Genomic DNA, 27,396 nt, shown 5'->3' with positions numbered 1-27,396 from the left:
GGAAACATGGGTCAGTTGCCTCCCATACCCACCCCAACTGGGGATCAAACCCACAGCCTTTTTGGTGTATGGATGACACTTCAACCAACTTAGGCACCTGGCCAAGGCTTGAGTAATGTTTTTAAGAAGAGTTATGGAAAGTATACCTGCATATCCAGAGATATTTTTATTTTGTTGTTTGTTTCTATGTGAATAAGAGTTTTAGTCAGTTTTTATCCTTTAGAATTTCTAAAGTATTACATGATCATCTAGCATTTTCTTGAATTTTTGTCAGGTTCAATCTCTTCTTGAATTTATTTTTGGTAGATACTTGGTTTTTTTCTTTTGTATTCCAGGTCACTTATCGGTTTTTTTCCATTTTAATTTTCAATTTATTTGGCCATCATGTCTTTAATTTCTTAATTGTTATTTTAAATTAGCTTGTTCTTATTTATGAATCCTATACCCTGTTAATTCGCACTAAAGTGAATTAACTATTTAAAAACTATTTTCCTATTTTTTGCTTTAACTTACATTAGAGACCATTTGCACTAATTGCCCAACTTGTTCCTCCCATCTTCAAGATGGCTAATTCTACTCATATTTATCAATGCAGATTTATATTGACTGATTTGGTCCTGGTTGGGAATATTTCTGAAGTCATAAAAGTCACTGTTCTCTTTTCCAGAAGGTAGTTCCCTAAGGCTGAGTGCATAGTTGGGGCTCGGTGATCAGACTTTGCCCTGGGCATAGTGAATGGGCAGGACATGGAAACTAGTAGGTATCTTTTAGGGTGTGCTGGTCCAGAACAGACGAATAAGCTAGGATGCCCACAAACAAGCCAGTACTAGGGTATCAAATCTTCAACTTGACTTGTCTTGCCCAAAACAAAGATGGAAGACAAAAGCATACCAAATAGTTCCATTGCCCTAAGAATTCCTGTGTGGCCCCTTTTTAGTTACCATAGTCAATCTGGTCTTTTCCAGTGACTTCCTGGCAACCACTATTCTGTTTGCCTTCCCTATAGCTTTGCCTATTCCAGAGTATCATATAAATGAAATTGAACAATATGTACCCTTTGGGTTTGGCTCTTTTCATTTACAAAATACATTTTAACATTTGTCTATGCTGTTGCCTGAATCAATGTTCATTTCTTATTATTATTGAGTAGTATTTCATTGTATGGTTGTACCACTGTTTATCCATTTGCCTGTTGAAGTACATCTTGGATGTCTCCAGGTTGAAGTGATTATGAATAAATCTGCTATAAACATTTGTGTACAGATTTTTGTTTGAGTGTAGGTTTCGATACAATCAGGTAAATACCTAGAAGTGGAATTGCTGGATGGTTTGGTAAGTGTATGGTTTGGTAATAGACTGTCAAACTTTTCCAAAATGGCTTTATCATTTTGCATTCCACTGGAAGTGTTTGCAGCATCCAATTTGATATCATCTTAAAATTTTATTAATCTGTAATTAACTGTTCCCAGATGTAAGATATTAAATACTGTCTGTCCCAGGGTTTGCCCTTTTGGAACTATGCTTGATACTACCTACTCAAGTAAAATGTTTGCTAGGACATACAAAAATATGCCATAAAAGGAAAAGAAAAGATAAGTTGAACTTAAACAATTTTTATGTTAATAAACTTTTCTCTTTAAAAATATTATCAAATAGATGAAAAGGCAAGCACAGACTGGAAGAAAATACTTGTGAAACATATAAAGATTGGTCAATGGGGGGGAAAGGGGTACATCTGTACTACTATCAACAATAAGATAAATTTTAAAAGAAAAAATGTATAGAGAACTCTTACAAGTCAAAAATGAGAAAAAAAATGATTAAAAAAATGGACTAAGACACTTCACTAAAGAAGATATAAATGGTTAACCTTTAAAAGACTGCATTTAAAAGACAGCATCATACAAACTCCATATATTTTCCAGGATCAACTGTACAAATAATGGTTTCTTTCCTTTTGCCTGTGAAAAAGAACGTATATGCTTAGGTTTCTGAGTATTTAATTAAGGAGATGAAAAAATGCTCCATATCATTACTAGTCAATTGATAACTGCAAATTGAAACCACAAGCTATCACCCACCCACTGGAATGGCTAAAGACTGCCAATATTGACTATCGGTGAGGCTGTGGAGTAGCTAGAACTCTCATATAATGCTGGTAGAAATGTGAAATGCTACCATTTGGAACCATTTTGGCACTAGTAACAACTGAAATGTCTGTTAACAGGTGAATGGATATATCCACATAAAGCATATGATTCAGCAATAAAAAGGAACAAATGGCTGATACAGAGATAAATCTCAAAGATGTACAGAGGGGGAAAAACTAGGCACAAAAGAATACGTATACAGTTCACTAATATCTCACTCTAGAATAAAGGACAATCTGATTTATAGTGACAGGAAGATCAGTTTTACTAGGTGCAGAGAGTGGTTGGGTGGCTGGGAGGGGACACCGGGAAACCTTTTGGGCTGATAGAAATATTCTATATCTTGGTTCTGGTGCTGGTTACATTGGTATATGCCTTTGTCAAAACTCATTGAATTGTACACTTAAAATGGAGTACATTTTCTGGAATGTAAATATACCCCAAAGTTAACAGTATTACACTATTTTAGTTAATTGCTCTTTTAGTTTGAATGACTAGCAGTGGCATACCTATGATCTTGTGCTTGTGTTTTGTTAGGGAAGCTAACTAAATTCAGCATATTTTTATTATGTAAAATGTTCTTTATTTTAATGTACAAAAATGTATAACTAGTATTTGGCTAACGTAAATTTATGTTTACTTTATAATTTTAATAGATTTTTTTCTCTCTTTAGTGAGTCTACTAAAATTATCCTTAACCAAATATTCCTAATTTTTAATATTCCAGGTTTTAGTTAAATATAAGTTGTGTATCTGCCAAAGATTTGGGGGTATTCTAAGTGCGTAGTTCTTCCCATTCAGATGGTTTATTTGTACCCATCATTAAACAGTGAAGAAAAGGTAAATATATAGATACTATGGCATAGTGACATTTGTATATAAGGTATTTTATATTATCATAACTGTGAAATAAATTAGAAGCATGTTTTTCCTGTCACTTTGTGATATAGTGCCTTGGGCAAGAAGAGGATTTCCAGATCCACTGTATCAGAAAATCACAATTCACTTTTTTACAGCTCTGCTTTTTCTTTTCTTGTTGTTTTTTTTAATTGACTCTTTAATTCTTTTTTCTTGCTACTAAAGTTTATAAATGTCCCTGCCAGCTCTGAAAATGCCCCTGCAATATTTCATAAATTTAGATAAGCTTGTTGAAGAAAGTCCAGGAAAGAAAGAGTAGAGAGAAAACATTCTGCAGAACTAACCATTATTATTTTCTAGTTTAAATTAATTCTAAATCTTATCTCTTGTTTCTGACAAGTCTATTCCTAGTTTGACTTCGTAGCACTTCTTGATAAGTCCTCGCCATTTGTTCATTAACTCAGCAGAAGTTTTGAAGTGCCCACTGTATCCCAATACTACTTTTTGTATTTTCCTGGAAGAGCAGGAGGTACTGTTTGTCTCTTTGGTTTTCAAGCTTTTCCCTCGGCCTTTACGTTTTTGTTTTTGTTTTCCTTCCTGTGCCCCTGCCTTCTGCTTTACTTGCCTGGAGTTTCAGGAAGCTTTAAAGCTGGACTGGAGGCTGTATTCTCCCTGTTCATCTGCCTGGTTCAGTTAAGAACTCTACCTATTTATTCTATATTGGGGGCTTGTTGGTTGAAAACTATAATCATAATTAAAATGTTTTAACTGGAGAATTTGCTTAGAGGAAGAGAGGCACATAAAGTCATAATATTCCATCACAGACATCTCCTTATTGACATATTTACATTTTTCAGTATAGTACATTGGAATGTGAATAATTATGATGAAGGAAAAAGATGCCTTTGTTAATAACAATATCAACCTGTGCTTTTACCCTTGTTCTTATATTACTGACTTTCTTGAACTGTCTCTTCTCTCTTGTTCTTAGGTTATCCCATCTTAATTTCTTTTTCACCTGTAGTTTTTCTAGTTCCCCGTTATCACCCTATGGTCTTGACAAAGATTTGGAGTACTAAAAAAATCATTGTATTTGAGAAAATAGTTTCTTTTACCTCTCCAATCATCTCTTTCATGAATCTTTCTTTAATATCAATTATAGTGTCTTTGTGGCCAAGGTCAAGTCTTGTACATATTTAGGGGCTCCTTTTATACTAAGAGAGGTTACTACTTTTTTTACCTTCTCTTTGAGCAGTAAAATTTTAATATGTATGTCATTTCTCATTGGATGGCTTCCTATTTGTGCTTTGCTTTTTATTATCTATCTTTCCCTTTTTCTCTGTATCAAGGAACTCTTTTTGCTTCAGTTTTGGTCTACACGTGCCTCATCGTGAAGATCCACTGCTTTTATTTCTGTGTTTATTTTCATTATCTTCTGCTATCTACTCTGCCAATCTTCAAAAAACAGAACACGTGTTCTTCGAACATATACTGTCAGGTACTAGGCCCTAAGGCTGCAGATGCAATTAAGACACATTCTCTGAACTTGAGGAATTTATTGTCTGTTAGGGTATAAAATGATCTCAGCATACAGCGTGTGAGAGCAAAGAGAAGGATGAGGTCTGGACCTGACTGAAGGCTGGATGAGGGTGCAGGCTGAGGAAGAGCAAGGCCGTTGCAGGGGACCCGGCCTCGGTGGCAAGCACAGGTGCATCTGGTGGGAGAAAGCAAGTGTGGTGGGTGAAGACTGGTGGCAGGGTAGGTGGAATGTTCTGGAATATCACTGTATCAGAAAGACAGCCTTCCTTCAGTGGTACCTCAGTACACTTGAGAGAGGAAGAAGATGACCCAAGAGGAAACTGAGAAGCAGTTATTTGAGAGATGGAAGGAGATATAAGCATATGGTGCCTGGGGAAGGCCTGGAAAGAGGGCTGTTGATGAGTGTCAGCTCTGTACCAAATTTAACTATAACTCCACGCTTCTTGATTAATCATTTCTTCCATTTTCCCATGTCTTGATTTCTAGACTCAACCAGAAAAGTCCTTTCCTCAAAATAGTGTCTCTTGATCAGTTTCAGCAGGATACAGAAATAGCATTTAAAGTTCGTCCTCTTTTTCTGCAGTTAATACCACATTATGCACTCTTACCTTTTGGTACTGTGCTGCAAAGCTGCCTAAATGCTCTCTTTTTCTCTCACTTCATTGACATGTCTCTGCGGGATATTTTGCAAGTAAGTATTGTGTTGTGACTGCCTTCACTATAGGACACTGCCGTATTGCCTGGCCTTATTTTTCTGTCTTTTCACTTTAAGGTGAGCATCCTCTTGAGTTTTAAACTTGTTTTCCAGGTTCCTTGATCACACTATGAACCTAGCCTTTGCGTGGCCCTCGCTCGAGTTCATTCCCATTGCCTCCTTTTGTTTATTTCATGAAAAGTCCTTTCCTTCCTCCCTTTTCCTCTACCGAAGCACAAGCCGTCTTCTCTGCAGCTCCTGCCATCCTGCTTCTCTCCGCCTCATCGACTCCCCATCTCACTTCAAGTCTCAGTAGTAAACATATGTTCTCCCTTGTCTGTACCTCTTAATTTCTCTTTTCCACTGTTACTTCTTTCTCTGTAATCTTACTATTTAACTTTGTTAAGCATTTTATAATATGAAAGACGTAGTGAAAATAAAGCATTATAATAAAACCATGTCCTACAATGCACGTCTTTTCCCAAGGAGTATGAAGGCCTTGTGATGCGAGTTAAAGTGGCTGTTGCTTTGCATCCCTTGATTGTACTGGTATCAAAGCTCATTGTGTTCCAAGAATTTCCTACTTCATAATCTCGGCAGATAAGTGATTGAATTAAACAACTAATAAAACAAAGGTCACCCTATTTCTAATTCTGACTTTTTGTTAAATGGAAAAGGATATTTTTGCAAGAGTCTTTAAAGAAGCATTTTGAATGAACTGGAAAAGAAAATGTCTCCCAAAAGGTATATTTTTATAATCATCCTTTTGGAAAAATTTAGTGTACCAGACTAATACTTATTTGCACCAGGTAGGAAAAATAATTTTGTTTTTCAATCCCACTCTCCTCACAAAATAGAGTTATTGCATTTTGTGCGTTGGTTTATTGCCCACTCGGATATTCAGTGGTTATCACAGATCCCCTTCACACCTTGGCAAAGGCCCAAACAGTACGTGGACAGTTTGGAATCCTGCACTGGCCGTCGCTGTCCATATGAGTCCTGAGGCTATGACTCTATTCCCCTTTTCAGCTTCACTTCCCAAGGAAAAGTAGGATGAGCTATCCTTTCTCCTCCGTATGTTCTTCCCCACCCCCAAAACACTTTTATGTGTCATCTTTGATGATAGAAAGGAGTTTAGAATCAGTGAAGTATGTTTATAACAATAGGTTTGAACATTTTCTTTATTTCTATGCCTAGTTTATTTACAAAAATAGATTTTTTATTTTAGATTTTTTGGGAATACTTTTGCTTTTAAAAGAATAAATATATTTGCTTTTTCAAAAAAATTTTTTGGTCATTTTTAATTCTATCTCACAAAAAATTAACTCTAAGGATTATTACTCGTTGGAAAAAATAAAGTATCCATTTACATTTCTCTTGCACACTGAAGATATTTGAACATATAATTAGTATATTTACAGTTTATAACTCACTTTTATATATGTTGTCTCAATGCAAAAGTTTATTTAACTTTAACAACCTAAAAATGATATTACCCATATGACACTCTTGCTGCTTTTGCTGTTATCCCATAATCTGCAGTGTCAAAAGCTAGCAGGGAAATGGTTATAAACTTTGTGTGGTTTGTATGTCAAATAGAATTTGACTTTCACAATTTGTCTCAATCTTTTTGCCAAGAATATGAACATTCACGTGAATGATGATATCTTATTTTGCAGATGTTTCTTTGGTTTTATAAAACTTTTGCTTTCTGATAAATGCAGTTTTATAAAGAGAGTGAAAGGAGGTTGGTTGAAACAATTTATAGACTTGTGGAGTGACAAGTGATGTCCAAAGATTATACAGTCAGATTCATCCATCCACCGTGGCACTGTGGCAGATGGTATTCTGCCCTTCTCCTGAAGGTTTCCAGGAACCAAACATCCAAATTAGCTGATCAGTCAATTGAGTTGGATACTTACACATCGTTGTTTATTTCCTAAATTTCATTTTTATAATTTAAATTTATTTCATTATTTTTATTCTTTTAAAAAGAGAGAGCAACCAAGTAGCTTCTTTGAAAAATCATCCCTCTTAATTTACCTGGGGGCTTATTTTGAAATAAAATATATATGGTGAAAGAAAGACCTGTATCATTTCAATTTTTGGTGTAAAAGATTTGAGATTTGTGCAGTTGTAAAACTTTTTTACTTGACAGATCTATACTTGTGGTAGGTGAGATGTTTGCATAAACAAGTGAAATACTAGATGATTACTATTTCCCACATTTATAACATGACCTATATACTTCAGCACTTGGTGTTATATGTCCTGAGTCGAACCTGATTTGTTGATTCATGATACATCAGCACTAGGAACATGTGCTGTAGAAACACCTTATTTATTTTAATAAATGCTTTGCTACTCCAGAAAAAGTCTTGTTCAGATTATTCTTCCATTTAGTGAGTCTACCTACTGACTGTCCCTCATCGTGGTTTATTTTCTCTTGTGGTCTATAAGTTTTTGTGTGATGCATCTTTAGAAAGGGTTTAATCTCTTTCCTGTGTTGTAAAGCATCCCTGCAAAGAGGTTTTCCCATCTGCCCCCAACAGGTCCTAAAGTATTACCGGTTCAGGGCTACTTCTTTTTGTATTTTTTGACTTGGGGATGGAGTATGGATTCTAAACCATGAAGGCAGTATGAATTTAGGTGCACACTCTGTGCATGGTACATGCCTAAGAGGGTTCTGATTTCACTCTGGTGACTTGCCCCCATTGCCTAAGTTGATGTCACAATCTCCTTTGGCTTCCTGGCCAGTGAACTAAGTTTTCATATTCCTGGCTTCATGGATAGGGTGATCTTTTCTGAGTTTTGGCTTTATGAAGGTACTTCCAAATGGGACCTGTGCCTTGAAATAGCATTTGTGCAAGGGTATTAGAAAGTCTCCTTATAACCCTTAAGGCCTGTAACTGGTTCCATGGAATCATATTCGCTTCAGCTCCTGCTCTCTGCTCTTTGACTTTTTCTTTGTTTCTCATAACTGGATTTTCCTCACTTGTTTCAAGCTCAGCTGTTTGTTTATTTTACTTGTTACATTTTGTCAAGCGTTTCACTGTTTGGGTCTGGCTGGGATGGAGAGACAAAAGGATGCGGCTAGGTCATTTTAAATTATTTTAAGCTTATGTAAATGTTTTGTTTGCTTATTGCCTTTTTGTCAACATGTCAGATATTGTGTGCTTACTTTGTGCTGAGTACTTTGAGAAATGAAGATCTTTGGCTAAGTTCTCTCCTTCAAGAAACTTAGTTCTATGTAGACCCTTGTGGAGGTAGGGTATATATCTGATACAGAGGTGGTACAGCAGATTCCAGAGAATAAGCCTACTCATGTGTTTTATAAATTATAATGTCTTATAGCCTTAGTACTAAAGTTTAGAAAGGCTAGCACATTGCTCTACTAAAGAAAAGTTGGTACATTCCCCTTCTTTGATTTAGGTGAAGTTAAGCTCAAAACTTTACAGATACAAAAATAAGCATGCTTGATTTCTTGTTTGTGTAGACAAGAGGTCAGCTACTTGGTGTAGATGGGTCAGGCCTGGGTAGTGAACTGGTAGAGCTGGCCAGGAACAATGGCAGCCACCCAAAGATCACAGACCTCTTCTAACTGGGGTCCTCTTGATGGTTAAATGTTGCAAACTCATCCAAGTTTTAAAAAACACTATTTGCTCCTAATAAAATGTCTGTTGGCATAGTTTGACGCATAAGCTCTGGATTTACAACCTCAGTATAGAAAGGATTCATTATTATGTTTTTATACATTCTTTCATAAAATTAACAAAATATATTAGTTGTTTATAATAGCCCACAAATTCAGAAAAGTGTGACCTACTCAGTTTGAAAGTTCTGTGTAATAAGTAGCTGTTAATCTATGATAAATCTTTTGGGATAGTTGACTTCCTAAGTTAGAAATTAAAATATTTTCTAAAATTCTTATCTTACAGGTAAAAGGATGTCACATATCAACATTTGTACATGAAGTCAACATGAAATTTTCAGGCCACATGGATGAGTGCCAACTCTTGCATATCCTGTGACCTTTCTGTCTGGGGGTGAGTGGTTTCTAAGAGTGGCTGGCAACAAACCAGATGCCAGCCTGCCGTGGACTGCCCTAACAAATAATGCTAAGAGTTATAAATTAAACACTGTCTAGTGATCTTTGATGTGTAAGGCAGCTAATTTAGTTGGTCTGGATTAACTGTCAACTCCAGAAAACTATATTCCCATAATGTGAAATATGTACTTAGCATGTTTGTACAAGAATAATAATTAACAATAGGGAATTATTTGTTAAAAAGTGAAATTATAAAATGTCTAAGATTCTTTTGGATTTACAACAGTATTTTAGTGGTTCACCATATATTTTAAATAATTTTAATTTTAAGAGTTTAAAGACTTAGTATTTCTTGAGGGATAGTTATAATTTTGTAAAAAATAGGGGTTTTGGGGTCATACATCTTCCATTGCTTTATAATATTAGTTTTGCTCCTCATATAGCTTAAAATTGTATACATTTCAAGATTTAGATTTCTTAAAAATACATTAGAAAGATTATACCAGAGGTTCACATTGATAGTGAATTTTATTTTTTCAGTTTCATTCTGGGAAATTACATTGGTTAAAAAGCTTGTTTATTACCTCATTTTCATGCATTTTTCTGCTTATTTAAATTATTTTACTTTATCAAGCCATTCAGTTTTTTAGAACATCCTTCAAAGAGTTTATGCGTCTTTCGCAGGACACCTGACCTTTTGAAGCTTCATAATTCACATCTAGATGTCACCGGTCTTCCCCATGTTAACAGTTCTGACCATGTTTTATTATCTATGCCTGCGGCGCCGAGCCAGAACAGCTGCGAGAGGAGAAATGATGAACAGCCACAGAGCCATAGAATCAAACAGCCGGACTTCCCCTCTGAATGCAGAGGTGGTCCAGTATGCCAAAGAAGTGGTGGATTTTAGTTCCCATTATGGAAGTGAGAATAGCATGTCCTACACCATGTGGAATTTGGCAGGTGTACCAAATGTATTCCCCAGTTCTGGTGACTTCACGCAGACAGCTGTGTTTCGAACTTATGGAACATGGTGGGATCAGTGTCCTAGTGCTTCCTTGCCGTTCAAGAGGACGCCTCCTAATTTTCAGAGCCAAGACTATGTGGAACTTACTTTTGAACAACAGGTGTATCCTACAGCTGTTCATGTTCTGGAAACCTATCATCCTGGAGCAGTCATTAGAATTCTAGCTTGCTCTGCAAACCCCTATTCCCCAAGTCCACCAGCTGAAGTAAGGTAAGACTCATTTGTTAATGACCACGTCACATGGCTGAAAGGTTTTGGTTGTTTTAATATGGCAGGGCTCTTTTTTTTTTTTATTGGAGAGCATTCTCGTATGTAATTTAAACAAATTTGATTTTAAAATTTTTCCTTAGTTTTCTGATAGGAAAAGGAGGATCACAACTATGAAGATTTAATACATTCTTCATACCTATAACACCTCACACTGTAATATTCATAGACTATGAAATTTGTGTGTCACAGAATTTACTGTAAATGAAAAGTGTGATTTGGACTAAGTGGGACATGGAAAAATCTGAGAAGTTAGGAGCAAATATGGCTTCTAAGATATTTTCAAACAGGCATCCTGTTACTGCTTTTAAATACTTTGAGGAGATCCTTAGGGGATTAGCTTTAATGTTAGGTGAATGCTCTTGTAACAAGTATATTTATTTAAAAATAAATGTTGCTTTAAGTAATTCATGCATTCTCCCTAAAAGCCTGTTTATTTACATCCTTAATTTACATAGCAGTGCCCCCCCTCTCATTTTTGTAGTTAGCCTGCTGATTTTTAAAAATATAATTATTTTACTAGTATATTCATGTGTTTCACTAATCTAAAAAGTGCATAGTGCAGTCTTGTATGTACCCTGTTCTGCATGTGCCTAGGACTCACCCCTCCCTCCTTGAAAAAAAAACACTTATCCACTCCTTTGGATTTTTCCACGTTATTTATAAAATATAAGCAAATAGAAATATATTCTTATTTTCTTCATACACAAAACTAAGCACACTATTCATATTGTTTTGTACCCTATTTGTTTCATTTAGTGTTAGATATTGGATCTTTTCATAAGTGCAAAGAGCGCTTACTCATTCTTTTCTAAGTTGCAAGTAAAGCACAGTGTATATGTGCCCACTTATTAACCACCCTCCTAGTTATGAACACTCAGTGGTTTCCATACTTCTGCTGTTATAAACATTAAAACAGTGTATAGCCTTGTCATGAGTCACTTCACATATGCAATAAATTCTCAGGATTGCTGGGCCAAGGGTCCCTGTATTTGTAATTTTAATATGTAGTGTCAACTCTCCCTCCAAAGAGGCTCTACCTATTTATATTTCCAATAGCAATGCATGTGCACGCAAGTTTTGCCAAAGCCCCACCTACTGAGTGTGTTAATACATTTTAATATTTTTGTCAATTTGGTAAGTAAAAAATATCACTTCATGTTAAGTTTAAGTTAAAATTATTATCTCTGAGATTGAATATCTTTTCATGTTTAAGAGCCACTGATATTTCCTTTTCGTTGAGCAATCTGATCATATTATTTGCCTATTTTTCTATTACTGGTTGATATTATCACGATCACTTTATTAATTTATTCTTTAAATATTTGTGTGTCTACCATGTGCTAAGCATTATTCTAGGTATTAGGGATACAGTGAACAAAAAAAATAGACAAAAATCCCTGCCCTTATGAGTTTATTCTAGCCCCAGAGCAGTTTGCTGGCATCTGTTAAACGGTAGGACCCCAGCTGCCAGTGGAGGAGTAGTGGGGGCAGGGATCAGCTGCCACCTGACATACTGCTTCTTTGAAGTCTGTGTCCCCTCAACTCTGAGGAGCACCTCCCAGCCTACCAGGAAATACACAGAGCACAGCTCAACTCAGGCTGGAGATTGCTGGTATGATCCTTTTTTGTTCTTTTCAGAACAGCTGTGATAATTCATTGTGAACGATATTATTAATGAATCAAATGATTTTATTTATTTATTTATTTATTTATTTATTTATTTATTTATTTATTATTTTAATTTATCTTCACAGAAAACCAGCATCTTTTAATATACAGATTTATTTTTTTCTGAGAGGAAAAAAAAGTACTTTGGGCAGGATGCTTTCTTATATGAGAATGGATTTATTGGACTCTGTCATTCTTTGGCTCTTTCCTACAAAGTTATCCACTTTTTTTCTTAAAATGCTGACCAAATTTGGGAATGAAATCTATGAAACATGTAATGTCTTTCTTCTAATCTAAAACTTAATGTCTGCATAATTGATTTTGAGTATAAATTATGCTCTTGGTTCCTAGCTGAGAGCTCTAGTGAGTGATTGTGACTAAAGTGACAACTTTATTTGCAGTGATCTCTAATGTGCTTAACTGATTATTAGCTTTATTCTACAGAAAATACCATTAAATTTTAGGAGAGAAAGAATCTAACCAACATTTATTATTACAGAATAAAAAAGGGCCTTTTTAATTTTACTGATTATGAAATTAATAGATGTTTCATTTTTTCAAAAGCTTGTTAGGAAATACCAAAAAAAGAAAATATACAGGGGAAAAACTTCACAATTCTTCTGCCCAGATTCAGTAACTCTTAACATTTTGGTGAATTTCTTTGGACAGTTAGAAACATTGATTGATCTGCCAGTTCACACTGGGAATGAAAAAGGGAGCTAAACAAGCATGGCTGTGTTCTTTGAGTTTACAGGCTAGCCTGGAAGAAGACTGTGGGATTGGAGGGAACGTAAATTGGTGGAGGGAAGAGCCTAATTTATGGAGCTCGGAGTTTTCCCTGAGGCAGTGACTTTAAGAGCTGATGATTGAGGGAAGCTTTAGTTTGGCTAGGAAAGGTAGAGAGAGAACAGCACATTCAAAGGTGAAATTATGGGCCAAGATCCTGGTATTTGAAGACATCAAAGTCCAAGAGTGTAGAAAACAAACTGTTGAAGGACCACAGGCATGGGAGTGCCATTCTTAAGATCTAGAGTAGTGGTTTCCAGACTTTGGGATTTCCTAGAGCTCTTGGATCAGTTCCCAGAAGCAGACCTTGAGAAGACTATTCCTATGCAAATGATTTGTTATAAAAGTGCTCCTGGAGAGACCAGTATGGGAAAGTGCATTGGGGAAGGGAAGAAGTCAGACAAGGATGCAATTTCTTGTATGCAGTCCCAGTCTGCCTGGAGGCAAAGTTACTGGAAACATGGGCTCTTGCACTCCTGCAGATGTCTATCTTCCGCTATGGGCTATGGGAATGGAAATCTTTCAGGCTCATGCGACACTCTGGATGCAGAGGCTGTCCCAGGTAGTTCTCTGAAGATGGCTGCAGGTGAAAGCCCTTAGTGAAGCAAGCAGATCTGAAGGATGCGTCCAAAGAACTGAGTGGTAGATCAAAGCAGAGCACAGGTAGGGAAAGTCAGCTATGATACACTAGTGAATTTAATAGTAATGATGATAAAAACTAGAGAACTGATACAGATTATTTACTTAGTCAAATTATTTACTTTGGTAAATAAACACACATTAAAAAGGCAAACAAATGAAATACCAACATCATTTATTATTACTATCATATCATATTAAAAACTTCAGTTTATACTGAGAAATGAGCACAATCAGAATCTCAAAAAAAGAACAGTTGGCAATTTTATGTGTATATATGTGCATGCATATAAATATATATATGTATGTATATATATATATTTCTTATATTTTACATTTAGCCATGGAAACCTCCATCACACACTATTGTTTGGGAACCACTGGGCTATACTGCTTATTAATAATTGAGCACACAGTTTTATGCCCACTTTAGGAGTTAGCAAATGAGAGTGTGTATTGAAGTAGCTCGGGAATTTGCAGAAAATGGACTTATAGTCCCAAACATTCAGAATTTAAAAATAACTTTTCCCCATTTAGTTTGGTTTCATTTCTTTGTTCAAAGAGTACAGTAGGAAAGTTGCAGTCTATAAGACCTCATAGTCTTCTGATTTCTTTTCTAGCACCCTATTAAGGGGAAAGAAAAACAGGTAGTGTCGAGTGTCCTGGTCCTGAGGATAAGATCTTAACAGGGGTTGCAGTAAGAGACAGGGAATAGGTTAGCACGGTTACACACTGGAAGAGGAGGAAGAAAATGACTAATTGAGGTCATATTAAACAATCTGACTGGAATAAAATTATTTGGGGATAAAATTTAGTGGTATGGATCTCTTCTGGATTATTTATTTACTTATTGAATGTTAAGAGCATTTAACCATATAATAGTGAAGCTAAGAAAGGAAGGAGAAAGAAAGTGGCTGTTGTAGAGAGAATTCGCTGCAAAAGGAGTTGCTTAATTAAGCAGTGATTTCACGAATTGGTCATGGTCTGGTCTCCTTTACTTTGTGGGCCAACAGCATGATTTTGCCATTTAAGTCAGAACTGACCATACCCTTTACTGGTTGATTCTTTTTAAAGTAGATGCCAGTTTGTAAGTTCCCATCAGAGATGGGCTGGGAGGCAGGGAGTGAGGGGGCACAACCATCAGAAAACTTTTCCTTTATTCTTGTCACTTTCCTGTCCTATACCTTCACTTTCACCTGGTGAAAGAGAAAGGTGTTGGCAAGAGAACTTTCTTTGTGCTGGCTACTAGATATACTTACTAACCAGGAGAAGTTTTGGTTATCGGGAACCTTTCTGCATTTATATGCCTAATTTCCGACCTGAATATGTTAGAAAACTTGCTTTCTTGGGTTTCTATTGATCAATAACTCTCTCCCTCTCTTACCTACCTGCTGCTTCCTTAGCCCTAGAGAGACTTTCTTGGTGGCGTAACAATAGATCAGCAGCTGCACAGAGTGGTTTGTTTGTTTCCAACCACTGGACACATAGTAGGCATTTAGCACAATCCACAGAAGGAGACATAAGTATGCTGGTGAAGAGAGTGCTGTTGGTGACCATCCCAGAAGGGCTACGAATGTAGACTGAAGCAGAGGCTGAAAGGGATTCCGAGCTGAATTTTGCACGTATGATACTATAAATTTAAAATACAATAGAACATTAGAGTCTGGACAGTTTGTCTAGTAGATAAATACAGAGTGTGAGCACATATAGTGAACACATAAATGTATAGACTACAAAGGCCATGACTTAAAGCAGTTTAATCACATCAGCACTGCCCTGAGTCTAGAGGATTAAAGACGTTGGTGCTTCCTCATAGCAAAGTGTATGTGTGTATCCGTGTGCACATATGCACATTTGTTTACATACGCTTGCTTGTTCTCACTAACTAGTCTTTAAGATCCTGGCTTGTGTTTTCCAGAATAAATAGTTACTGTCATATTCTTGTTTGCTAAAATAGATACCTTTCTTTTTCTAACTTTGAAATAATATATTCTAGTTCTATCAGTGAATTTTAAACAAAAATTCACTTTAATTCAGATACCCCCAAATCAATTTATATTGGCCTCATAGTTAATGTTAATTTAATTCAAATAGCCACAAACCTATGAAATAATTTTTCCATATTTTAATCATTTTTCTTTACTTTGTAGATTATCAAGAAAAATCAAAATGTAAAGTTTTTTGTTTAGCTATAATTTTAAATATTTCTAAAAACCAATAAGATATTTATATTGTTCTACTTTAAGTATGCTATCATATTTATAACTTTATATGTATACTAATGAAATACAGGGTGGGGCAAAAGTAGGTCTACAGTTCGTATGGGAAATAATCCAATAATTAATATATAATAATACAGTAATAAACTGTGTTTTGCATACTCACAACAGTAAATCTACTTTTGCCCATCTGTATATAATGTTCATGCGATCTAGAAGTCAGAAGTAAGAATGGTGCTAAAATAGCATTAACCCTGACATACTAGAAATGTTAAGTCAATTTAAAGCATCATCTTTACATCCCCATGACTATTTTGTAACTACCAATTTGTACTGCTTAATCCCTTCACCTCTATCTTCCATACAGTATAGGGAAAATAGAAAATAATATTGTAATAACTATGTATGGTGCCAGTTGGGTACTGGAAATACCAGGGAGAACACTGTGTAAAGTATATGATTGTCTAATGCTTTGCTGTGCACCTGAAACTAATACAAAATAATAATGAAAGTAAACTGTAATTGAAAAGTAAAAATTTTAAAAATTATTTTTAAATGTTAAAAGAAAAAAAAATAAAGCATCATTTCACCTTGTCTATTCTGCAAGGTAGATAGAGGACTAATACATTAATTTTTAATTTAAATTGTATTTTTCAATTATGGTTTACATTCAGTATTATTTTGTATTAGTTTCAGGTGTACAGCATAGTGGTTAGGTAATCATATACTTTACAAAGTGTTCCCCCGATATTTCTAATACCCGCCTAGCACCATACATAGTTATTACAATATTATTGACTATATTCCCTATGCTGTACTTTACATCCCCATGACTATTTTGATTAATGCATTATTAAAATAGAATATTTCTGCTCTAATCAGTGCTTTTCTTTAAGGTTATATTTGTGATTTTATAATGTAATTTACATTATACTGCAAATCAAGCTATACTTGAAGAACATGTTTGTGTATTTATTTATTGCAAAGGACCTGGCAGAGGTGATTTCTGTATTACATTTTCAGTGTTTCTGTTAAGACTCATAAAAACTCATTGAAGCTAAAAACTAGGCAGGTTTAGTCCACATGTACTGTAAACCAGTGCAGGCAGTTATTTCACAGAATACTGAGTAGTCCTTATTTCTTGGACATGAGTTGTTCCTCCAGCATCATTTGATATCATTTTGCAGTAGCAACAAAAAGATGAGTAAAACCAGAGTTTGAATTTTCTCATGCATTCCACCATTTACTTCATGATTCTTGGAAATATACTGTCCAGAATTAGGAATGCATTTTCCCACCAACATGGTTTTAAATGTTTAATACTTCTGTTCCCTTGTACCTATATGGCTAGCTCTGTTTAACTGCATAGATTTACATTAGAGTGTTCAAATCAGTTCCATTGTTAAGAACCCAAAAATTTTTTTGCAGGTAAGCTCTAGGCGCATTTCTTAGGTCCAGGCTGGCATTCCAAGTTCGCTTTTCTACTTTGTCACAGGAAGTAGAAGATGCCCAGCCTGCTTTCCTTTTCTCTTCAAACCTGCCACAACCAGCTCTGTTCCTTAGAATTCTTCCCCTGCTTCCCAGCATTGGTTACAGAGTGGAACCAATCTCTATTCCTACTCTAATGTTGTCTCCAAATACAAATATTAACAGGCTCTTTATGTTTGATGGGTTTAATTCCTAATTTTCAGTAGAGAATCAACAAAACTAGCAAATATGGGGTGATTATAAAGGTGCTAGAAACTGCAAAAGTCCTACTGTTATGATTAATGATATGTAAAGATTTTTGAAACTCAAAATCCCATTGAGTTTCTGCCTTATACTTTTATTCTTAAAGGTAGAAATTACCATATTTCCCTTCTTCATTTTCCCAAGATTGATGCTATATGCCCTTATCGCTCCCATCTTGGCCTAAAGACTATCAGGATACCTGTATATTGATGACTTCTATAGTTTGGGCTCAGATTTCTCCCGAGTTTCACATTCTTTTGCCTAATTCAGTTTCCTAAGCACCTTGCCATAATCATTTTTTACTTAGATCTCAATAGGTCATTGGGCCAAGGATATGAACTGGCTAAGTATATTGGAGGGGGAAATCCTCATATGATTAATAAGTGTATAAAACATTTTAAGTGTTATTAGTAATCAGTGAATTATAAATTAAGCCATACAGAGATATGGCTCTCTATGAAATTAGAGATGATTTTTAAAGATAAATAATGGTTTCATTGGTCATTTTTATATACTATTGGCATATGCTTTGAAAGCAGTTTGTTGTATGTATTGAGAGACTTAAAAATTTTCTTAGTCTTTGACATAGAATCTTTGTTAAAAAATTCTGCAACCTAAAGTAAATTAGAAATAGAGGAAAGGTGTTTATTGAAGTATTTTGTTCTATATTTCTTATTTTCTCTGATATGTTAGGAAACAATACTGGAGAAATGGTTACATGTGAGATTAACATGAAAATATATTTAATGATGCTGTGCTATGAGGAATCTTTAAGTAATTTTGGAAAATGGTTTTATAAGAAGACTTATATGAAGAGATGGAATATGAGTTTTTGCCTTGAAGGACAGGATAATCTGTAGGTTGGGCATTTCATTGGGGACCGACAACATGAGTAAAGACACAAAGGTAGACATAAATTTATGTTCTGGACAGTAATGATTAATCTGGCTGCAAAGGAAGAGTTCATTTTGGAGGAATAGGAGAGAATGCTACTTACCCGCTATGTGTTAGATACTTGCTAGGCACTGAGGGCACAGGATGACTGAAAGATGGCAATAATGGAAATTTAGAAGAAGGGCATGTATAAGAGACAATTTCATGAACATTTTGAAGAAATAATGAGTGGATAAAAAAATCAAAGATAATGAAAGTTTTGATTTGGTATGACATTAGTAACAGAAATGAAAAAGCTGGAAAAGGAGACCTCTGTGAGGCAAGGTGGTCAGTTTAGTTTTCACAGCTGGTTGAAGACAGGCACGCAGGAGAGTTTTATTTATCCTGTGTGCTTTAGTCTTACTTTGGGTTTTCTTTTTCTATAAAACTGATTGTTGTTCTTCATATACCTCTATTTCAGTTTTTAAGATGAAATCTGCCAAAAAAGGCTTTCTGAGGAGTTGTAAAAGTGATTTAAGTAGTAAAAATATTTAAGTAATAACATCTATGGCATTTAGTTCTTAAATTTTTTTCATATCTTGGAAATAATACTTGTGTTTGATTCTCTTATTTAATGCCTTTGCTTCACACTATAATGTATTAGACATGGGACCATAACCTTAAGGTAACAGTACATCTCATTCTAAACCGTATTATAGGGAAGTTTCTTTCTTTAGCAGATGGGAGATTCTTTGGTCAGAGAGACCTACGAAGGTGAATGCTTCCCAGGCTCGCCAGTTTAAACCTTGTATTAAGCAGATAAATTTTCCCACAAATCTTATACGGCTGGAAGTAAATAGTTCTCTTCTGGATTATTACACTGAATTAGATGCAGTTGTATTACATGGTATGAAGGACAAGCCAGTGCTTTCTCTCAAGACTTCACTTATTGACATGAACGATTTAGAAGAAGATGACTCTGAAGAACAGGATGGTTGTGGAATGGACAATCTTAACAAAAAGCTTAGCAGCACTGCCCTCAGGGAAGGGCCAAATAATGGATATTTTGACAAACTACCTTATGAGGTAAGCCAAATATATTCAGTAGCATTATTGGATATGACACTTTAATTTTTAAAAGTTTAGGTATTAATATTTATTTTGTTCGATATCAGAGAAATGGAAGCCTTGGTAAGGTGCACATAACCTGATGTCTTGTATATTTTGATTTTGGAAAAACTGGACAAAATTATATTGAGTAATTTCACCACTTTGGCTTTGGATTGACTTTAATAATTTTTGATAAGCTATTAAATATATGTTATATCACTAATTAATAATAACTGAAATACATAAACCAATAATAAATCATACTCCACTTTAATTCATAATTACACAATATAAATATGGGCAATATGTGTTTAACTTTATACCAGTTAAGTTAAAGATGATTTGCTCTTAAAAGTAAGTAGATTAATAAGATTGAGAGAGGAATGCTTATTCTCTTTAATAGTCCACTTTTTGTCCAAGTGTAATTTATTTTTCTATGCCAATTCTGTATTCTGTATTCTTCCAACTAGCTATAATTTTTGGCCTAGACAGGTATAGAGTGCCTTTACCTAAAGTCTTGTTTCCAGTGTGTCTCTATAGGGCGTTTCTACAGCATATTTAGCATCCCTGGCTCCCAGGCATCAAATGCCAGTAGCACACCCTCTGGGGGTAGGAGTAGGGCCTGGCAATTGTGTTCCCTGCTAAGAATTGCTGTGTTTGGTCAAAAATAGTATAATCAAAAATTTTAAAGAAAAATTTATAACCTCAAATTTTAACCAATTCATGCCCAGCTGGAGTGGCATAGCGGTTGAGCATTGACCTATGATCCAGGAAATCAAGGTTCAATTCCTGGTCAGGGCACATGCCCAGGTTGCGGGCTCAGATCCCCAATAGGGGGCATGTAGGAGGCAGCCAATCAATGACTCTCATCATTGATGTTTCTATCTCTCTCTCCCCCTCTCCCTTCCTCTCTCTGAAATAAATAAAGACATATTTAAAATTAAAAAAAAAAATTAACCAATTCAGACTATCTCCCTTCCAAATTGGTGGGTATTTCAGGTTTCATTATAATAACACAAGTAGCTTAACTTGCATGGAACAATAAGATAGCCTCTTGAATGCCTATCAGTAACTATAATGCCTGCACAACATTTTATAGTTAAAATGGTATGGTACATCCTGTGAAGTAGCTAAAGTTGCCACAGAAAGATGAATTCAAGGTTCCAAAATAATTCAGTCAGTAAGCCATGGGACCAGGATTCAGCCCAGGCCTTCTAGTCAAGTTTTGTGTTATGGAAAAGAAGTGTCACAGATTGGTCAAGACCCTCTGGCCTTTAGTGGGAGGGAGGAGGGAAGATGAAGGAAGAGCTGAGTTGGGGAAAGAGAGGAGCGTGGGAGAGGGACAGCCTTGTTCCCCAGGGCTCCCAGGAGGGTCTGTCCTAGCAGCAGTGGGAGCAGTCCATCTGGAGGAAACTAAATCACTTCTTTGATTCCTACCCATTTCCTAAAACTACAAAATAGAAATTTAAATTTAGCAAATATATTTTAAACAGTTTATTGAGTTTTATCCAGACCTGACAAAATACTTGACACACAGCACTTTAATGAGTGAGAGGAAGTTCATAGAGAGGGGAGAGAATGTACAAAGGTGAGAAGTGAAACTGTGTGACCTTTTTGGGAACTCTAGCATTTCAGGATGGCTGGAACAGGATTTGATAGCAGAAGCTGTAAGAGATGAAATTGGATACAGGCTCAGGGTTGCCTCCCTGCCAAACTCCACAGGACACCATTCACATAGAAGACAGTGATTGGGACATCCTAGCCTTGGCATTGCACAGCCTACTCTGCTGTATCGTGGAGGGCTCTGTGGGTTTTACCAAGAGGTTTACATTTTATCCCTTCAGACAGTGGTCCTTAGGGTGCCGTGTTACTCCAGTACACAGCAAAATCAGTTGGGGGAGTCATATATACTTTAGACTTTAAAAATAATTCACTTTTGATAAAAAAAATTTGATCCAAGATTATGTCTGTAATAATTTCACACTCACTTTCTTGTGTTCTTTTGTAGCCTTCATTGGCTTTTTTTTTTTCAGTGGGAAAGAAAGTGTGGAATAATAGCTAACATTCCAGGAATTATCTGTAAGTAATATGTAGGCATTTTGCACATGCTTTGGCCCACAAATTAGAATAATTGCCCAGGTGTTTGTTACCATGTAAACTTTGTATTTTGTATGTGTCATGGTATAACAAAGATTGTGAACCTTTTCTGAGGTCATTAGGAAACATTAAAGGTCTTATTTTATTTATTTAAAAAGGGGGAATAACAAAATAAGATTTCTGTCTTAGATTACTCTGTTGGTAAATGAAAAACAGACCAAAAGGAGATCAGGGTGAGAGGCAGGGACTCCAGTTAGGAAACTGCTGCAGTTATTTGGGCAAGAAAGATGAAGCTCTTGATATTGGGAGTTTTGGAAAGGATATGAGTGGGAGAGGGACTCCAGATATGCAGAAGGTAGAAATCAAAGGTTAACTAGTGAATGTGGAGATGAAACAGAACATCAGAGGGACTTTAAGTTTCTGGTTGAAATGACTTAGTAGGTGGACATGCCATTAATCATAAAACAGTGGGTGAAAGTGGGAAGGACATACTGACTTTGAGGTGCCTGTGATTCATCAAAGCAGACTTGCCTGGTTGGGGACAGTAGGCAGTTGCTCTCTGAGTTTGAAACTCAGGAGAAAGGTCTGATTTTACATTTGAGTGAGTCTACTCGAGAGAAGGAAGGGGCACCATAGTAGATGAAATTGACCAATGAAACTCTGTGAAGTGTGAATAAAGGACCAAGAACAGAATTCTGGGAATACTGACATCTAAGAATCGCATAGAGGAAGACAAGTCAGAAAAGGCACTTAGGACACATAGGAGATATCTTAAAAGCAAAGTGATAGGAAGCTAAAGTATAGAAAACATCAAAAGGATGTAGTCAGCCACATTGCTGCAGAGAGTAAGTCACAAGTGCCCACTGGTTTTTGAGAGGCCTTTGGGACTTTGGTAATCCTTTACCATGATCAGTTCAGTGCAGCCATGGCCATAGAATGAGACTGAGAAAGCCTTGCCATATTTCGTTAAGGCATCAAAGAGGGGGGAAGAAGCAAAGACATAAAGTGCTTACTCTGTAAGTATAAGCAGAAAAAAAAAATTCTGTTAATATACCCTAATTATGGGCTGTAACATGGGTAAAGACTGTCCACCAATAACGAATAATACTGGCATCCCGACTAATACTCCTCCCCTTTGGGCCACACTCAGAAAGAGCATATCAAAATGAGGGAGTGTATGTAATTGTTATGGGTATATCTCTTCTCACTTACCTTCTCAAGGGAGAAAGGACGGGTGAGTGGTGTGGTGGAAGATGCAGCAGAGCAGGTTGTTTGTGATGCAGGTTGGGAGAGATTTCAGCAAGTTTATCTGCCGAAGGGAAGGAGCCAGTAGAGAGGGAAGCTTCCAAAACATGCAAGGGGTTTAATCAATACAACAAAGTCATGTAGAAGAAACCCGGAGATAGAATCAGTAGTCCTGTAGGACATGAATTAGCCACAATGAAAGCAGAGTACCACACATAAAGGGCGAATGATCTCACAGTGACTAAAAAGAGAAACTCCTTTTTAAAAAAAATAACCCAAATTTTTCAAAGGTAATGCAAATTAGTTCAAGGGGAAAAACACATTTAAATATGTCAAGTGATACAGTGTTTTCATAGTTGAAAATAATTGTATTATGAGTAGAGTGGATTTGAGGGCAGATAAATTGTGTTTTGGGAGCCCTTCCCAACACATCATGCCCTACATTCACTGTGGTATCAGATGGTACTTTATGCTAGCATACTCCAACATAAAAGCACATTTTGACAGACACTAGATACTAGATGAGTAATGATTAATGGATGTTGTCTTGTAGTCCTGGAACCTGTTATCTTTTATTTAATCAAAATCCAAAAGTGTTTTTTCACATGTCACATGTCAATGTCCTGGTCTCAGTGACTTTTCATTATTCTTTTTCTCTTCTGATATTTGCTTAAAATGTAATATTAATTATCACAGAGTGTTTTCACATAGTATACATCTTTTCATATTGGCGACTTTTGTTTGGAACAATGCCAGAAATTGCTGGGAGTTATTTAAATTACAAATCATCTGTAAAAAGTAAATTATTTATCCTCTGATGCAGGGATATATTTAACTTTTAATGTCTCTTTTCTCTAACTGCTTAAAAATTATACTGAAATAACTTTTTTTAAAAATATATATCTTTATTGATTTCAGAGAGAGAGAGAGAGAGAAACATCAATGATGAGAGAGTCATCATTGATCGGCTGCCTCCTGCATGCCCCCTACTGGGGGTCGAGCCTGCAACCTGGGCATGTGCCCTGACCGGGAATCAAACCTTGATCTCCTGGATCTTAGGTCCATGCTCAGCCACTGAGCCACACCTGGCCAGGCCTGAAATAACTTTTAATACTGTAGTTAAGACAACAAACTTTTAATTCATTTTACAAATGTTTAAGGTCCTACTGTTGCTGAGCTCAGGTAGCTCATAGGTTATTTCAAACACTTAAGAAACAGATGAATCTATACTATTTCAACTTTTTTATGGCATGAAGAAAAAGAAAAGTTGTCAATGTTTTTACTGAAGCCGATTTAACACTATGGCATATAAGAAGAAAACTACAGACTACTGTCATCCCTCGGTATCCTCTGGGGATTGGTTCCAGCCCCTAGCCCACCCACCTCCTCCACACCAAAGTCCTCAAATGCTCAAGTCTCTTGTATAAAATGGCATAGTATTTGCATATAACCTAATATTTGCATATAACCTAAGCATTTCCTCCCATATACTTTAAATTATCTCTAGATTACTTATCCTCCTGACATTTTAAAAAATTTTATTTTTCAATTAGAGTTTATATTCAGTATTATTTTGTATTAGCTCAGGTATACCACATAGTGTCTAGACAATCATATCATCTCAGTGGATGTGCAAAATTGGTTGAGAACTGACAGCTAGATAGATATCCACATTTTTATCCGTGTATTTTAAAAAGTATGTACCTTATTAAGCTATCTACTAATTGTCTACTACCAAATATTATTAACCAAAAGCTAGCACCATTTTAAATTAATCAAACACTAGAAATACATTATCAAATATAGTAGCCACTAGCCACATGTACAATTGAGCACTTGAAACATGGCTAGTCTGAGTTGAGATGTACTGAAAGGGCAAAATACATGCAGGATTTTAAAAACTTAATAAGAAAATAATAAAATATCTCAGTAATTTTATATTGATTACATGTTGAAATAATTTTAATAGCTCATTAAATATTAAAATCAATATAACCTGTTTCTTTTTTACTTTATTCTATAACTTCTTTGAGGAATAATTGACAGATATAATTGTATATATTTAAAATGTACATGATGATTCAATATATATATATATATATATATATATATACACACACGCACATTGTGGAATGACTATCAAGATTGATATAATTACATCACCTCGCATCTTAACTCGTGTGTGTGTGTGTGTGTGTGTGTGGTGAGAATGCTTAAGATCTACTCTCAGCAACTTTCAAGTACACAGTACTATATTAACTATAGTATTAACTTTAAAAAAATGTAGTTACTAAAAGTTTATGATTACATATGTGCCTCATATGTGTGGTCATATTCAAATTAAATCCAGGAACAAGACAACAGTGTTACTTATTATTGTTCTTAAAGTACTACCCAGTGCTAGAAGGTGTGAGAAATAAAACTCATAATTTTTTGAAAGGAAGCTGTAAAATCATCATCATTTGCAGACAATATATATCAGAATACTCAGGAGACTAAACCAAACACTATTAGGAAAAATAAGTAAATTGGCATGTTAATAAGTTAACAGACTTTAAGAACTCTAGGCCCCCCCATGCTTTTGAGTAGGAAGACATAATAAAGGTGTCAATTTTCTGTAAAGTAACCTGTGTATTCAATGACATCCCAATTAAAATACAGACTTTAAAAAAATTTGTTTTTAATTGAAAAGTTCACCTAAAAAACCATGAAAATACTCGGGAAAATGCTGGAAGAGTGATTGGGGGGGGGCAGCACTAGTCCCACCAGATAATAAAGCATATTATGAAGCTATAGTACTGATATTTGTGGGTCAACAATGAAGATAAATTCTCTTTTGCAACCAAACAATCCAATATATTCCAACTTTAAAAAATTTAGAACAAAACTTATTTGACCCAGAGAGCTATTGATATGGGAGAAATAATGAATGAATAAATGGAACAGAAGAGAGTCCAGAAATGGACCAATAGGAAAGAAGGAAACATTGTCAAAGGGTTAGATGTTTGTGTTTCTAAAAAAGAAACCTGTACATTAAAAAAACAAAAAACCAAAACAGTGCCATACTTTTTTTCCCTTTTATGACAAAAGTTAAAGTATTGATACCACTACTGTCTAGAAAATGTGAATCGTTCCTTTTATACACTATCTGTGGTAAATTGATACAAACATTCTGAAGGACAGTTTTGTGTTTGTATCAAACTTTTAAATGCATGAAATTTACCCTAAGGTATATTTGTAAAATTTGCCAAGATATATACATACACACAATGATATTGCAGTATTATTTGCAATAGGGGAAAAACAGGATGTACATCAATGAGCAATGAGTTAAATTAGTATGTTACATATAGAAAATGGAATGGGGTGGATTTTTATGTGCAGATGTAGAAGTATCTACAGGATATGTCATTGAGAAAAGCAATGTGCAGAACAGCATATATAGTATCATTCTTTTAGTGCAAATCCAATAATAGAATTTCATACCTATTTATCTGGAAGAGATCACAAACACTATTAACAGTGTTTACCAATGGGGAGAGAGATTGTTAGAAACTTCTCATTTTCTGCCTTTCTTAATGTTTGGGTTTTCTAATGTTTTATCTGAATTTTCTTTGGTTGTTTTGTGTAATATTCTATATGTCAACAGTTTATATGTTATCTGGATGATGAGATTTTAGATTAATTTAATTTCCTATATTTCCCTGTTTTTATAACTAACATACACCAGACACACACACACACCTTAATGCTATTTTTTAAAAGCCCAGTTCAAGTGTTAAAAAATAAATAGCAAAAGCACCCTAAGCCTTACCATACTCAATAAATAATTCGTCAGCACTCTTCACTTTTTATATATACTCTTAAACTTATTTTAAATATCATGTTGTCACTATTTTGTAATATTTTGGTCTACAACAGTGAAATTCTGGCCTGACGTTAATACGGGGCCTACATAGCCAAATAAATTGAAGAAGGGTATTTATGTTAAAGGGCATATTTGCAAAAAAGAAAGTAGCTAGAGAAATACACTGCATTAAATAAAATAAAAAAACCTCAACCTTCTCTGTCATTAATGATTTTTACCATTTAGCAAATATTTGATCTTTTTTTCCTTTATGTTACTTGGTTCAACATCAGTTATTTCGCAGTAGTTCTTTGAATATTAGTTTGGAAGCCCCCAACTGTTCACCATTAAGAAAAAAAAATTGGGGGCTAGCTCAAGGAAACTATTTTAATTAGAGGTAAGAATCTTTTTTATTTCTCCTCTTTAATACCTTTTCTGTGTCTGTCCACCCCTCCATCATCTGTGCTGGTGCCTGAAGCCTGCTCCTGTTTTCTCTTTTCTGGAATTGTGCAGCAGCCCCCTGGCTGCCTTCCCTTCCTGCCTCCCTGCCTCTAGCAGGACCCCCTGCAATAATCTTTCTAAAACACAAATCTGACCA

The 27,396-nt window shown here is 35.4% G+C and overlaps 1 protein-coding gene across 2 annotated transcripts in view; it reads left to right on the top strand.

Moving 5' to 3' along the window:
- The window catches only part of FBXL4 (F-box and leucine rich repeat protein 4), a 55,735-nt gene that overhangs the window by 4,745 nt on the left and 23,594 nt on the right, over positions 1–27,396 (top strand). The window contains exons 2-4 of one of the 2 annotated variants that reach the window (XM_081140770.1): positions 9,180–9,287; positions 9,974–10,523; positions 19,237–19,585. In XM_081140770.1, coding sequence (XP_080996896.1) covers positions 10,012–10,523; positions 19,237–19,585 — 861 coding nt within the window. In that variant the 5' untranslated portion in view covers positions 9,180–9,287; positions 9,974–10,011. The remainder of the gene's footprint in view (positions 1–9,179; positions 9,288–9,973; positions 10,524–19,236; positions 19,586–27,396) is intronic. The other variant, XM_081140769.1, reaches the window with a different exon arrangement.

Source organism: Miniopterus schreibersii (genome assembly GCF_964146895.1).
Source record: "Miniopterus schreibersii genome assembly, chromosome: 6".
In the NCBI taxonomy this organism is placed as follows: Eukaryota; Metazoa; Chordata; class Mammalia; order Chiroptera; family Miniopteridae; genus Miniopterus; species Miniopterus schreibersii.
This window is presented reverse-complemented; position numbering and strand designations above follow the sequence as displayed.